This window comes from Ictidomys tridecemlineatus, chromosome 3 (assembly GCF_052094955.1).
Source record: "Ictidomys tridecemlineatus isolate mIctTri1 chromosome 3, mIctTri1.hap1, whole genome shotgun sequence".
Lineage (NCBI taxonomy): Eukaryota > Metazoa > Chordata > Mammalia > Rodentia > Sciuridae > Ictidomys > Ictidomys tridecemlineatus.
Window position 1 is genome coordinate 63,960,372 of NC_135479.1, and position 15,017 is coordinate 63,975,388.

At 43.2% G+C, this 15,017-nt stretch overlaps 1 protein-coding gene and 1 long non-coding RNA gene across 13 annotated transcripts in view; both read left to right on the top strand.

The window, feature by feature from the left end:
* The window catches only part of LOC120884255 (uncharacterized), a 205,936-nt gene that overhangs the window by 159,256 nt on the left and 31,663 nt on the right, over positions 1–15,017 (top strand). The gene's annotated exons all lie outside the window — the stretch shown is intronic.
* Dhrs7b (dehydrogenase/reductase 7B) overlaps positions 1–15,017 on the top strand; it is a 45,306-nt gene that overhangs the window by 21,954 nt on the left and 8,335 nt on the right. For all 12 annotated transcript variants that reach the window (XM_078043064.1, XM_078043061.1, XM_078043054.1 and 9 more), the window contains 2 exons: positions 8,762–8,940; positions 13,747–13,856. In XM_078043064.1, the coding sequence (XP_077899190.1) occupies positions 8,787–8,940; positions 13,747–13,856 (264 nt within the window). In that variant the 5' untranslated portion in view covers positions 8,762–8,786. The remainder of the gene's footprint in view (positions 1–8,761; positions 8,941–13,746; positions 13,857–15,017) is intronic.

A 15,017-nucleotide genomic window follows, 5' to 3' on the forward strand; every position in this document is an offset into this window, starting at 1 on the left:
GTTTGGTCCTTGAGTTTGGTCAAATCTGTGATTTTGGCTTCCTGAGTCTATGTGCTGGATACTCTGCTGTATTTCAGGGAACTAAGTCACTTTAAAAAACACAGCTGAAACTAAAATTGGTTTTTGTTGTGCTTCTATTCCTGCTACAAACGTCCCTGAGTCTGCTTGCTGTGAAGTTTCTTAGTGAGGTCCCTTCCTTCTCCCTCTCTGATTTCCTCTATGAACATAAAGAGGAAATTTTAGTAGAGGGGAAAGCAATACAAATGACCAGATTAGCTAAATGCTTAAAATAGCACTGGTTCATCTCTTTGTTGGCTTGCTACACAGTCATCAAGTATTTCTCTACTGCTTGTTCTCTTCCTTGCCATAGTTCATAAACACTGTACTTCAGGGTCTGGGTCTCTATTCCACTACGTTGGGCCCTAACTCCACATCCTTAGTTGGTACTCCATAAAGATTTGTTGGCTGACTGAAAGGAATGAAATACAAAGAACATATTGTTTCAAATGAATGGAACATAATTTTAAAAGTACTTAATCAGAATTTTATCCATCAACTGTAAACACTTCTTCAGGTTTTTAGGCAAATGTTCATAACTCCCATCACTTCCTCTATCTGATTTACTGTGTCTCAGTGGCTCATTATTTCTCTGAGGACAATCATTTATTCCCTATTTTGTTCACTGCACTCCAGAGCCTGGAACATTCAGCACACCATAGATGCTTAGTAAGTGTTTGCCAGATGAATCTATATTACAGCAGCTATTTTGCATAATTGTGTTCAATCTTGAGCGCAAATACCACGAGTTGTATTTTATTCCAGTTTCTGAAACTGATGCCTATACATAGTTCCTATTAGATATTTTGGTTTAGGTTCTAGCAGCTTCTTTTACACTACTGGATGCCTGATCTCATATTTACACTGGCACCTTGTCTTGTTGATGGGTTAGTTTTTTTTTTCTTGTTGTTGTTGTTGTTTTGTTTTTTAAAAATATTTTTAGTTGTAAATGGACACAATCTTAATTTTTTTTATGTGGTGCTGCGAATTAATCCCAGTGCTTCACACATGGTAGGCAAGCACTCTACCACTGAGCCACACCCCCAGCTCATGTTGTTTGTGTTTTGTTTTGTGGTACAGAGGATTGAACCCAAGACATCACACAGACTAGTCAAACACTACACCACTGAGCTATGCCCCCAGATTTCTTTTAAAAATTCTGTTTTGGGATAGGGTTTTGCTAAATTTCCTGAGCTGACCTTGAATTTTTCATCTGCCTGTTTCATCCTCTCAAAGTAGCTGGGATTACAGGCATACACCTCCATGGCTGGCTATTATACAGTATGTAATTTTTAAAAGTAACAATCTAAGATCTAGGATTCACAAACTGGCAGTGGTCCTGGGCCAGGAGCAACAGTGCTGTTTGTTCAGCACAGTGGTCTGAATTGTTTTGACTCTGAGTGAAATCCCTGGGCAAGTCTTTCACCTTAGATAGCTCACCACTCTTCGTTTGCTTCACAATGATGCTTTCTTTCAGTATCACAATTATAATCATTTAATTTTTGTGTTTCTTTGTTTATTGTCAGTCTGCCTGTTGAGACTGTGAATTCCATGAGGTCAGACAGCTTATCTACTATGTTCATTGCCTTACAGCCGAGTCTTAGCCTAGGGCCTGGTACCCAGTGGCACTTGAGTGGACACATGAATGACAACCAGGACCTGAGATGATCCTAGGTGTGGATACAAAGTAATAAAGTTGGTCTTTTTCTAGCCATATTTACATGTGAACTGCCCATAAAGCTGCCAAAGTGACTGCCATTGCTTAGAACACTCATGAAATCCTCTGTGGAAATTGCCTTCTTTTAGTCAGTTTATGAGTCAGCACGTTGTTCAGAATGTTCACATCTACCAAGTATGCTTTCCTATGTGTTTTGTCATAGAAACAATCCATTTTGACATGAGAACTCTTAATCATGGTTAGAGAATAAATTTATGTGTGTCCCATAATAAATAGGTGTAGGGTGGCCTTGAACTTAGTTCTGGTGCCAATTTGGTGCTTTTTCTACTTTTCCAAGAATAGAAAGTGCTTTGTTGAATCTTTATCCAGAGGGGCCTGTTCCTCTTGTGTGTTTTCGAGCAAAGAGGGTGAGATCATTCAGCATCTTCCAAAAACACTAAATTCACTTGTATGTCAATGTGTGTAAGTAGCCATAGTCAGTGCCGGGTTAAAAAACTGAAAACTTAGCTGGGCTTGGTGGCACATGCCTATAATCCCAGTGGCTCACGAGGCTGTGGCAGGAGGATCGTGTGTTCAAAGCCAGGCTCAGCAATTTAGCAAGGTCCTAAGCAATTCATCAAGACCCTGTCTCTAAATAAAATCTAAAAACAAGCTGGGGTTATGGCTCAGTGGTTTAGTGCTCTTGGGTTCAATCCCTGGAACCAAACAAACAAACAAACAAAAACCCAGAGAACTAAGACTTTGGACTATAATAAATGGTCAATCTCTGCATGGTGCTATGCCTCAGTGTGGTCACTGTGTTTCCCTGCAGAGGCTGAAGCTGAGCTTTGGCACCTTTCTTCCTGCCCTTCCTGGCTGGGATTACTGGGAAGTGTGTGCCCAGTGCATTAGTGGAGAGCAGAGGTCACTTGAACAGGGTTTCTCTTCCCAGAATTGATAACTCTGTTTCTGCTGATGCCAGCCTACTCTCCTTTAAACCAGAGGCCCTCAGTCTCCTATTCCAAATACTACCCACAGGCCACTCATCTCTGGCTTGTTCCAGCATTCCAAGGAGGTGCTGTGGACTTCAAGGTATCTTTTGGTTCCCAGTCCCACGGTCAAAAGACCAGAGAAAACACTGGTGCTGGGACCCACCACTGACAAAGTAGCTGCCATCTGAGGTATGATATTGTTCTTTCTTTCTAGTTGAAGACAACTTTGGCTGCTGCTTCTCAGAAAAGAGCAGCTTACTCTGCTTTTACTTTGTGAAAACAGATAAAATTTGCAGATATATTTTCAGATACTGGTCATAAACATGTCACTTTAAGTAGTCCAGCTGATTAGAATTGGTCATTGGTTATGAAACATAAGGGTAGGTGTAGGTTTATATGGACAGGATCCTAAATGCTTTTGCTGATACTGAACCACCTTTGCCATGTGACTTCAGTGTCCTGCTTTCTAGTTGGAACACTCTCTGCCCTTTAGCCTAATTTTCTTGTAACATGACAAATTGTCTCATGACTCATCCTTCTTGCAGACCTGAAATGATGCTTTTTAAAACTTTCAAGTATTTTTAGATTCTCAGGTGTAGTTATTTAATTTTTATGTTGTGGCTTCTGAGTTGATTTCAATTGCCTGTTTGTATTTTGTTTTATATGTGTTTTTAATTGTATGAGAGACAAAAGGAGTTTTAGGAACAGATTCCATCTGTGAATTACAATGGAGAATTTTAGTTAAAGTATGCTAATCCATAAAGGATGACATTTCTGCTCAGAGTTGATCTTAGGGTGGTAGTCTCATTTCTGATTTGAGGTTCTGAAAGCACTTGACCTTTTGATGGGAAATAAGGGAGCAACTGAATCCAAAGTCACAGAGAACCCAGGAACTCTGCTTGGGTCTGAGAAATACTTACCCTTGAAGGGATTTTCATTCTTTTGAACTCTTTTAACCTATTTCCAGAGCTCACTAATCTTGTCATGTATGAAACTACCAGCAGACATCCTTAACATGTGATCTCTGAATTGCTCTACCTCACATCAGTTTATGTGGCTCATTATTGCAAATTCATGCCTCGAGTCCTTTCTCTGGCAGTGAAGAGTGTGGATGTGACTGTGGTGTACACACTGCATGCGTAGACAGTTTGTCTTTTAGATGATGCGTGCTCTTTGTTTTCTATGGAGGTATCCCTTCCTTTTCTGACCTTTCTCTGTACATGTCCTTGCCCTGCTTCCTGCTATGGCTCACGATGGTGCTGGAAAGACTGTCTCTTCTTTCCATCTCCAATGCTGGAAGTGATGAGCAAGATAATTTTTGCCACTCCCTTTTTTTCTTTTCTGCCACCACACGTGTCTTGTACTTTATTATTGTGATAATATACAAAATATAAAGTCTACTATTTTAACATATCTTTAATTTGTATAGTTCAATGGCATTAAGTACATTTATAAGTGGGTATGGTTACATACCAGCAAAATTATGTTTATACACAACTGAGCTATATCCCCAGCCGTGGTTTACTACCAATTCTTAAGGTATGCATATGATCCTTTTTATATTGTCTAGAACCATTCTATTTTGTTACAGAAAACATGTTCTAAATGTCTAATATCTATTTATATAACAAACTAAGTTGACATTAAGGAACTGGACATTCTAACTTGACACTAAAATGCTCAGAGTTTTCAATGTATGATTTAGTCTTCTTTGGAACATAAGATGTATTTTTTTCTTTTTTATTAATTTTTAAATTTATCTTAATTAGTTATACATGACAGTAGAATGCACTTATGCACTCTGATATATCATATGTAGATGGGATATAATTTCTCATTTTTCAGAGTGCACATGTTGCAGAATCACATTATACATAAAGTAATAATGTCTGTTTCATTCTACTATGTTTCTTATCCCCACACTCCCTCTCTTCTCCTCTCCCATCACTTCCCTCTATCTAATCTAAGGTAACGCTAGAGTCTTGCCCTCCTAGTCTATGCTCTGGCTATATATTTGAAACTAGCAGTTAATAAGCATTCTGATATGAAATACATAATTTATAAGCACATTAAAGTTCCTCTTATGCAATTTTCAAAGAAAACAGGCTGTTTTCCTTTAATTTTGCTATAAATTATATATAAAATTTAGTTTTAATCTGAAATGTGGCTAGTTAGGACACAGTTCCTGTCTCCTACTTTATAGTAGTCCCCTTTGATGGGAGAAGGCTCCTGGAACTTCTCAGCAAGGCAGTGTGGGTGATCCTTGTCTAATTCTTGGCCATCATGGTAAAGCTGTTTCTGAGAGGTTGGGAAGCCCTAGCAGCCTGGGCGCCCATCACTGCAGAGCAGAATAAAACTTGGGAGGTCTTTAAGAATTTGATCTTCTGGAAAGTGTTGGGAGTGCTCATTTGAACAGTTTTGTCTGGTCAGGGAAATTATGCAAGACTGAACCTGATTCTCAAATAAATGGCTTGCTTCGATATATTTTTTCCCACCATCATCATTCTTCTTTTCCTGGGGAAGGTTGGCACTGATTTTTAATTTACTGTGCATTCTGTCACTACAGACAAGGCACTCTCCCCACAGACGGTGGCCGTGGACTGAGGATGGATCCTGTTAACCCTGTGCCATGTTTGCCTAAGGCAAATTGATCCCCAAGGCCAGGGGACCAAGACTTGGCATGTGATGTTGTGTCAGGTGTTCAGAGAACCCTAGAAACATCTAGGACAGTGTGTAGCTTTCTCTCTCTTGTTCATGTTGTAGGTTGCTGGCTTGAGTTTTGTTTTGTTTTGTTTTAATTAGTTATACATGACAGAACAATGATCTTGCCATATCATACATTTGAATCAGATGGGTATAATTTCTCATTTTTCTGATTGTACAGGTTGCAGAATCACATTGGTCATACAGTCACCTATATCATACAGCAATAGTAGTGTCTATTTTATTCTGTTGTCCTTCCTATCCCCCCTTCCCCTCCCCTCCCCTCCCCTCCCCTCCCATCTCTTCTTTCTACCCAATCTAATGTGACTCACTTCTTTTTTTTTCCCCTCACATCTTCATACTTGTATTCTGTATAACAAAGGGGGTCTCCTTCCCTCTTCCATGCAATTCCCCTTCTCCCTCTTTTTCCCTCCCACCTCTCTTCCCTTTCTAGAGGTAATCTTCTTCTCATGCTCTCCCTCCCTACCCCATTTTGAGTCACCCCCCCCTTATATCAGAGAAGACATTTGGCATTTGTATTTTTGGGATTGGCTAACTTAACTTAGCATAATCTGCTCTAATGCTGGCTTGAGTTTTAATTAGGTTGCATGAAAATGCAACTTGTTGGGAGTTTTAATTATCTTCCACTTGGGAACCTTGAAGCCTGGTTTGTTTTCATTGTGCTTCTCCCTGAAAGGACTGAGGGACAGTTCAACACCCCACCACCCCACGCTGCCAAATTTTGTGTTGTGCTGGCCTTGGTAACATTTTCTGACATAAAAGTTGGGATATGGGATACTGACTTCTGTTTTCTCCTATTTATTAGTTAAATCAAAGGGTCTCTGAAGCTATAAAAATTAAACTACATTGAACCCTATGTAGTTTAATGAGTTTATTTCATTTGGGAAGAACCAACATTTGTAAACCTGGGACTCTTTGAGAAACCTTGGAGATCTGGCTGCTGAGAAGCAACTTCCTGGGCCGGGAGTTTGGGATGCTGCTACTGCAGCTATGTTCCCTGGGTGCTTGCCTGAGCCAGGGTCCCTGCACAAGGATTGGTTTATTACATCTCTTAACAGACCTGGGAGGTGGGTTCTTGCATACCCTTATCTCAGAGATGAGGACTTTGAGGCCCAAAGCAGTTAGGTCCCATCTCTAGGGTGGTAAATGGCTGGGGCAGGATGTGATACCAGCTAGGCTGGACTTCAGCGTTCATTTTCAGGACTCCTGCTCTGCTGTCAGTATGCCACAGTCAGTGTTTTCCTTATCCCCCCCCCCCCCCGCAGTTAGTGCTTTTTGGGTGGGCTCAGGGACCTTTGAATTTTGGGAGATGACAGGCTGTGTACTTGGTACTTGATGCTCATGGCCTCTGGTGGAGTTGTACCTTAGCCTCAGGTTGCCAGCTCTGTTCTTCAGGTGCCCATGAGCATCAGAAGAAGGTATATACTTGATCAATGAATATATGAAAAATTGTTCAATATCTCTTGTAATTAGAGAAATGCAAATCAAAACTACTCTTGAGATTTCATCTCCAGTCAGAATGGCAGCTATAAAGAATACAAAGAACAATAAATGTTGGCAAAGATGTTGGGGAAAAGGCACACTTATACTGGTGGGACTGGGGGGACTGCAAATTTGTGCAACCAATCTGGAAAGCAGTATGGAGATTCCTTAGAAAACTTGGAATGGAACCACCATTTGACCCAGCTATCCCACTCCTCAGACTATACCCAAAGGCCTTAAAATCAGCATACTGTAGTAACGCAGCCATGTTAATTTTCATAGCAGCTCAATTCACAATAGCTAAACTATGGAACCAACCTAGATGCCCTTCAGTAGATGAATGGATAAAGAAACTGTGCTATATATACATAATGGACCATTACTCAGCATTAAAAGAGAATGAAATCATGGCATTTGCAGGTAAATGGATAGAGTTAGAGAATATCATGCTAAGCAAAATAAGCCAAACCCAAAAAACCAAAGGCCAAATATTCTCTCTGATAAGTGGATGCCAATCCATAATGGAAAGGGGGGAGGCATGGGAAAAATGGAGGAACTTTGGGCAAAGGGGAGGGAGAAGAGGGAGGCACATGGGGGCAGGAAAGATGGTGGAAGGAGATGGACATCATGACCCTAGCTACACGTATGGTGTGACACTACATCATATACAACCATAGGAATATAAAGTTGTGCTGCAGTTTTGTACAGTTGAATCAAAATGCATTCTGCAGTCATATATACCTAATTAAAATAAATAAATAAAATTTTTAAAAAGAACATGGAAAATTTACAAATCAAAATGGAAAAGTTACAAGTAATAAAATGCAGTATTTAAACTGAAAAAAAAATATGTGGGTTTAAGAGATGGGACATTTAGGAGGTAGATGTGGGTTTTACATAGTTCTTCCTAAGCTAATGAATAATTTAAAGCTTCTGATTTCACCAGAATTCTCTTCTTGGTTTCTAGCATTGTTCTTCCTGTGGGTTACTGTGTCCATAGCACCATTATCTTGGAGGTTGTCTGTGGTGAACCTTTGTCTCGTAGTCTTTGATCCACTTGTCAAGTGGCCTTGTAGGGCAATTCTATCAAAGTGACAGAACATGTTGATATCTTCACTAGCTCATACCTGACCTTTCTGAAACTGTGTCTCCCCACTTATCTGTTGTAGGTGCCTGGTAGAATGAGGAGCTGGGGAGGCTCTGGAGAAATAAGGAAATTAAAGGCAATTGTAGACAAAAATGGATACGTTTCCTAAGAACTGATAGCACACTGTTGCACAAACACTCATGTGGCAGTCATGCTAACTAAGAATGTGTTCCTGTACATGGCAGAGAGCATGCTTACCAGCCTGAGTCGATGCTGATATTTGGCATGGGGAAGCTCTGTCCTGTACTGTATTCCTATTGGCTATTGTAAGAATTGTTACAATTTCTTTTTCTTTCCTTTTGTAATGGTCTTGGTTGTGAAAATATGATAAAGGAAATGGTTTAAGTTCCCCAAAACAGGTTTTCAAAGGAGAATCAGGTGAGTACTGGTATGCCACCCTGTCCTATAGCACTCACCAGGTCACTGAATCCTAAGCTGAATGACACTCTCAGCTTGTTCTTGGGGGCATCTTGAGGCCTATGGTATTGCTGTCTGTTCATGTCAATGCAGAGTGATAGAAAACAAGTGCCACCATGCTGAACAGTTGTTGTGCCCTGCAGGATCTAGAGAGAGACTCGCTTGGGCTCAGAGCTGAGGTCTGCAGAAGGGAGATCTGGGATTTGTATGTTATAGGAGAAGCCTCAGCAAATCCTCTGAGTTCTCTTCTCTTCTCACTAGTTGATTTGGTTTTGGTTCTTCCAGGAAGAGTCCGCCGAAGGAGAAGGTCATGGACTTGATGTCCTCTACTTCCATCCTGCCCCTGCTGTTAGGCTGCCTGGGCATCTTTGGCATCTATCAGCTGCTGCAGCGGATGCGCATGAAGGCCTACGTTCAGAATACTGTGGTGGTGATAACAGGCGCCACCTCGGGGCTGGGCAGAGGTGGGTCGTGGGGATGATTGGGGTGGGGAATCAGCCAGTTGAGAGAGGGCTGTTTACACAGGGGCCACGGGAATGCAAGTGCGATGTTACTGTCTTTGGTCCAGTTGGAAAAAGTGGGGCCTTATATACAGTGAGAAACAGCCCCTGCCTCAGTGGGGAAGCAAAAGCAAATGACTGCAGGACCTATTGAAGGGGCAACCTTCCTAAGCTCCAGCTGCTTATTAAAAGAAGATTTTTTTTTTTTAAGTATTGAGGATTGATCTCAGGGGCACTTGGCCACTGAGTCACATGCCCAGCCCTGTTTTGTATTTTATTTGGAGACGGGGTCTCACTGAGTTGCTTGGCACCTCAGTTTTGCTAAGGCTGACTTTGAACTCAGAATCCTCCTGCCTCAGCTTCCCAAGCTGCTGGGATTATAGATGTGTGCCACTGAGCCTGGATGAAAGAAGGATTTTGATGTGAAATTGCCCAATTTTCAGATATGAAGAACTCATTTAACAAGTATTTTTGTCTCTGCGAGGGACAAGTAAAATATGCATTTTCCTAGATTCAGCCAAAACCATGGACCTTGGTACATGGCCTTGGTGCATATTCCCCCTCTCCCTTCCCAAGTGTGGCAGAGTTGGAGACAGGATCAGTGAGACTTCAACTTTTCCTCAATGAGGACTACCGTTCACTGCCATTCCCCTTCAATGAGTATTCTGAGCTTCTGAGGCCTGGAGTCTGGGACATAGGCCTCGTGTCAGTTAAATCCTTGGCCTGGTTCCTTTCCTGGAATCCCACACAGATGTGTTGCAGAGCTCAGTCGTTGATTCTGGCAACTTAGACAAAGAGTATGCTTCATGAAGCTCCCTCCGTCTTCCTTAGCCTTTTTTATGTGCCATGCATATTTAAGCACATGTCCAGGGAGGAAAGCTGAGATGTTCCCAGAACTGTAGTAAGCTTTCCTGCCACTGTGATGGCAAAGCCAGTGCCCACCGAGTATCTTCTAATCCTGAGACTTTGGGCCAAGTGCTGGACAAATAGATGAAAGACAGAGTCTTTGGTTCTGGGGATAGCTCAGGGGTAGAAGGCTTGCCTAGCCTGCACAAAATCCAGGCCTTCATCCCCAGCACTGGGAAAAAAAAAAATTAAAGACAGGGAGGTTCCTCCTTCTTGAGGAGGTCACAGTGTGCTGGAGAAAGGCCAGGGTTTATCTTGGCATACTGCCACTTCAGTAGTGGGCGTTCCCCGTCAGGCCTGCTGCCAGGAGGCACATCTATCTGTACATGCCAGCTTGTGCCACACATTTTCAGGTGCGGGGTGTCACTAAGTTATCACAGCTGAGATGCAAATCACAGTACGACTTGCCTTAAGACTTCCTGCCAAAAAGCACAAAGCCAAAAGTCAGACCCACATCTCTGACTCTAGAACTCTGTCCTAAATCCTTAATTGACTATAATAGGAAGATGTGGGCCAGTAGGGTGGGCGTTCTTGACTGGTCCAGGGGTGGGAGTGACATGGTCATCGGGGAGTTGTGCACAACTAGAGGCTGCAGAACACAAAAGAAGAGACAGGCCTTGTCCGTAGGGCAGGAGGCTTGCGGGGAAGTACAGGAAGTACAGGAAGGCTTTAGGGAATGTGAGTTTCTTTGTGCACCACCTGCCAGGGGTGGTAGGTGAGGTCTCTGGGGGTGAAACCGCATCTGTCATTGAATTGCCAGACCTTCGAAAGGACAGCTGCCTCCAAGCCCTTTGCCATGGTCAGTCCTCTGACCTTACTCAGTCACTATAAATAGGAGTCAGCAGCCTCTTCTCTTGATCTCAGAGAGAAGCAAGTTTTAAAAGTCTTTGAAGAGGATTTGCGAGCTGGCTGGGGTGGAATGGTGAGTTGCAGGTGCCCCCATAGATGGAGGTTCAGAAGGACACTGTCCTCTTTATTCTGCATCTCCTCACATGACACCAAGACTGTGAAGGGAATAGAAAATGTAATTGAGAAAAATAACCTGCAGATATAGTATATGATGTCAGGTCTTTCTGAGTTCTAGTCACTAGTTTATATTCTACCCTATTTAACATCTTGGGGACAGGAGTCCCTGCATCCAGATAAAGTGGGAGCAGATTTTTAATGGGCTGTCTCAGTACAAACACTCACAGTTGATTATACCAACAACCAGCTCTTGTGGCCTAGCTTCTGTGAGGAGGGAGATCTGTACTGCCCTCAGTAGCTCTGCCTGTCCTGACCTTGAAGGTTGGGGGTTATATGATGAATCTTCAGATAGCTTTATGTATTTTTCTAATTTCCTGTCTTGTGCACTTAAGCTACATGATCTTATCCTTAGAGAACAGTAGCACCAGTGACTAAAGGAACAGAATGTTCTGGATGCCTGCTTCAGCTAGCCTAAAGCACATGGCTCTGCACAGCTATCTTGATTTGTTCAAGGCAACTCTGGGGACTCATCTGCCGCCCTAGATAACTGGCACCTTGGAACTGTTAGCCTTGTTCCTTGACTTTCCTGTCTCCCTGCATCAGGTTTTTCAAGGAAGGAAAATGAAATCCTTCCAATGTGTCATTTTCATTTCCATCACTCTCTACACAAACTATAATTTCCTCTTTTTGACTTTTCTAGGAAGCAAAGTAGAATTTAAATGATCCTTTTCCAGAAGGGTACCTCCGTACCTTTGGTTAAGTCTACATCCTTTGGTGGTACCTCAGTGTGTTGATCAGGACACGACAGAATGGAGTGAGGAAGCTAATGGGACCAAGGATCCTGATATTTGGGAAGGACTCAGTAAGCTGGCTGAGCAGTTCTAGCCTCAGGAATGCTGGCGTCTGGTTTTGGGATATCCCGGTCCCCACCTTCAGTCCTGTGAGGACTTTGCTGTTCTGCTGGGAAGGAGCACAAAGGCACGTGGGGCTGCTGCTGTGACCTGACCAGACTACCAGGGACAGGCAGAAGCAATGGCTGTGGCTCTTATGGGCCCTCTGCATTTCTTCAAGCCAGTGAACAAACCAAGCAAGTCTCCAAAAGCTGTGCAGCATCCGTGACCTGGAAGTGCACTCTATAGTCTGCCTGGCAACTCTCAGAGAAGTGAGGTGCAAGAGACAGGCAGCCCGGGCATGGCGAGTGAACAGGGCCAAAGGGGACCTGTGGGGTGCAGAAAGGGCTGGCACCGGGAGACAGGGGGCAGAGCACCTTCTCCTTGACATCTCAGGACACTGGGATTTTTTTCTCCCTTCCTGTTTTGAACCTTCTAGCTTTAAGGAAGCTTGACATACACTGCCCGAATTTTCTGACCTTGTCCCTTCTCAGCCTAGAAAGTTGCAGCCCTCATTCCTCCTCCGCTCCTTGCTGCATGGCTTCCAGAGATGGAATTGCCCTGTAGGGCAGGCCTGTCCCTTTCATGAATCACAGGGAGGCTCTTGGGCCTCTTAAGATTTGGTTGGGAGCCACGTGGGTGACACACTGGCCTCGGTATGATCAGCGAGAAACAAGGTGTCTTGTGGAGATCTGCTCCTGAGCATTTTTGGGGAACTAGACCTCAGGTGAGGACAGGCAATGCCCTGCCTTACACCTACTCACTTCAGTTTTCAGAACATTTTAAAATGGCAGCTTAGAAATATTAAAGTATTAAAAACAAGAAGTATTAGAACAGTACTTCCTAGTGCTTTTTGTTTACCCAGCACTGTAGGAAGTGATTGCCTACTTAAACTCATTCAATCTCACAGTTCTCCCTGAAGTAGGCACTATTTTTATCTGCATCTTAAAGAGAGGAAAGCAAGAAGCAAAGAGGTTATAACTTACCTGACATCATGGAACCAGTAAATGTGGGAAGTGAGAGTTGAACACAGGAAGTCTGGCTCAAATCTGTTCCCTCGACCGCTGGGCTGCCTGCTTTTACAAAGCCATGAGTTTTCAGGGTACTGAACAATTAACGAGAACATGTTTGGTGGGGGGGAAGCAATAAACATACCTTCCTCTCCTCCCTCATATCACCCTTTGCTTCCGTTCCCCCTACCACCATTTTGCTGCCTGAATCCCTCCCCTAGCCTAACAAGACCTTTGAACCTTCTTTTTTCTTGCATCTTTTTTTTTTTTTTGGTGATGCTGGGAATTGAACCCAGGGCCTATGCACGCGAGGCAGGCACACTCTACCCACTGAGCTATATCCCCAGCCTAACCTTCCTCTTTCTGCACTAGCATCATCTATTCATGGCTCCTCCTGTGCTCTGCGCACCTTGCTCCCTCTGCCTTGAGCAGATGCAAGCAGCCCCTCAGGCTCCAGGGTTCCTGGGTGGGCCTCCTCATTCCTTACAGAGTCCTTTGCCCTCATTTTTTACAGAACTGTGCAGGTCTCCTGTACAACTGTGTGACTGCAGATGAGCAGTTCCAAAAACAGGTCAGGTGGTGCTGGAACACAGCCTATTGCAGTGTTGTAGCAGCTGGTCTTGCCTATCCTATCCCATTGGTACAGGTTCTCTGCATGATCATGAGGAACATCACTCAGCCTGGCTGAGCTTCCTCAGCCATGGAAATGGAGATGGCAATCCCAGGGTTATTCGTGGAAAGTTCTGAGCATAGTACTGATCATAAATCTGTCCACCCTTTGCCTTCCTCATTGCTTTGTGGATGTCTGCTGCATCTCTAGATGGGAGCCCTACATTGGACCCTAACAGCTAGCCTCATGCTGGTCCATAGCACCTGCCAATACGTACACGTGAGGAAACAAACATACCCTCCGCACTGGATGAATTTGAATTGAATTGCATGGGGGAGGAATGGCTTTGGATATCCTCAGCTGTCAAGATTCTTTTCTCTTCCCTTAGAATGTGCCAGAGTCTTCCATGCTGCAGGTGCTAAGCTGGTGCTCTGTGGCCGGAATATAGAGGCCCTCGAAGAACTCACCAGAGAGCTCACTGCTTCTCATACCTCCCAGGTGAGCCCAGGGCATGTTTTCCAAGGGGAAGGGCTCTGGTAGCCCCCTTAGGGGACAGCAGGCCACTCTTGGGCTGCTGGACTGAAGAACATTTGTGTGGTCAAGCTGTACAGGGGAAGCAGTAGGACTCCAGGCAAAGGGGGCCACAGCCTTCACATCCCACATTGCCACCACTGACTAGGCTTGTGGATTGAGGAACTTCCTTCTGTGGGAGTGCTTTCCCAGCCTTTTACCTGGCTTGTCTCACTCACCTGGTGGGGATTGATGATGATTTAAGATTTTCTAAATTGTTTTAAAATAACACACACACACACATACAGCCTACATTTTGTTTATCCATCCGTCTGTCAATGAATAGCTTGTTGGTGAACTTGGGTTGTTTGTGCTTTTTTACTATTGTGAACAGTGCTGCTATGGATGTTGGTGTTAGAGTCCCTGCTTTCCATTTTTTTTTTTTTTTGATGTCTACGTAAGAGTGACATCAAATGATATGGGTAGTTTTGTTTACTTTTGAAGGGCTGCCAAACTGGTCTCCAGAATAGCTGCACCATTTTACATTCCTGCCAGTAATGCACAGGGTCTGGTTTTCCACACTTGACATTTTTGGTGATATTGTTGGTGATGGTGGTTTTTAACTATACCCATCCTAGGAAGGGTGGGTTTTATAGTTTAAACTCTTACATTTAGGTCTTTACTCTATTTGAGTTATTTTTATATGTGATATTAGGTAAGGGTCTAATTTCATCCTTTCATGTGCATATCAAATTCTCCTAAAACCCATTTTTTGAAGTCTATTCTTCATTGAATGGTCTAGCACTGTTGTCAAAAATCATTTGGTCATGGTTGGGCATGGTGGTACACACCTGCAATCCCAGCAACTTGGAAGGCTGAGGCAAATGGATTGTAAGTTCAAGGCCAGCCTCAGCAACTTTTTAGCAAGACCCTATTTCAAAATAAAAAATAAAAAGAGTTGAGGATGTAGCTCAGTCGAAAATGCTCCTGGATTCAATCTCCAGTACTGGAAAAAAAAAAATTGATCATATATTTAAAAGTGTATTTCTGAGTTCTTTATTCCATTCCATTGGCTGATATGCTTGTCCCTTGTCAATAATATGCTGTCTTAATTACTGTAGCTTTGTTTCAAAATCAGGAAGTGTGAGT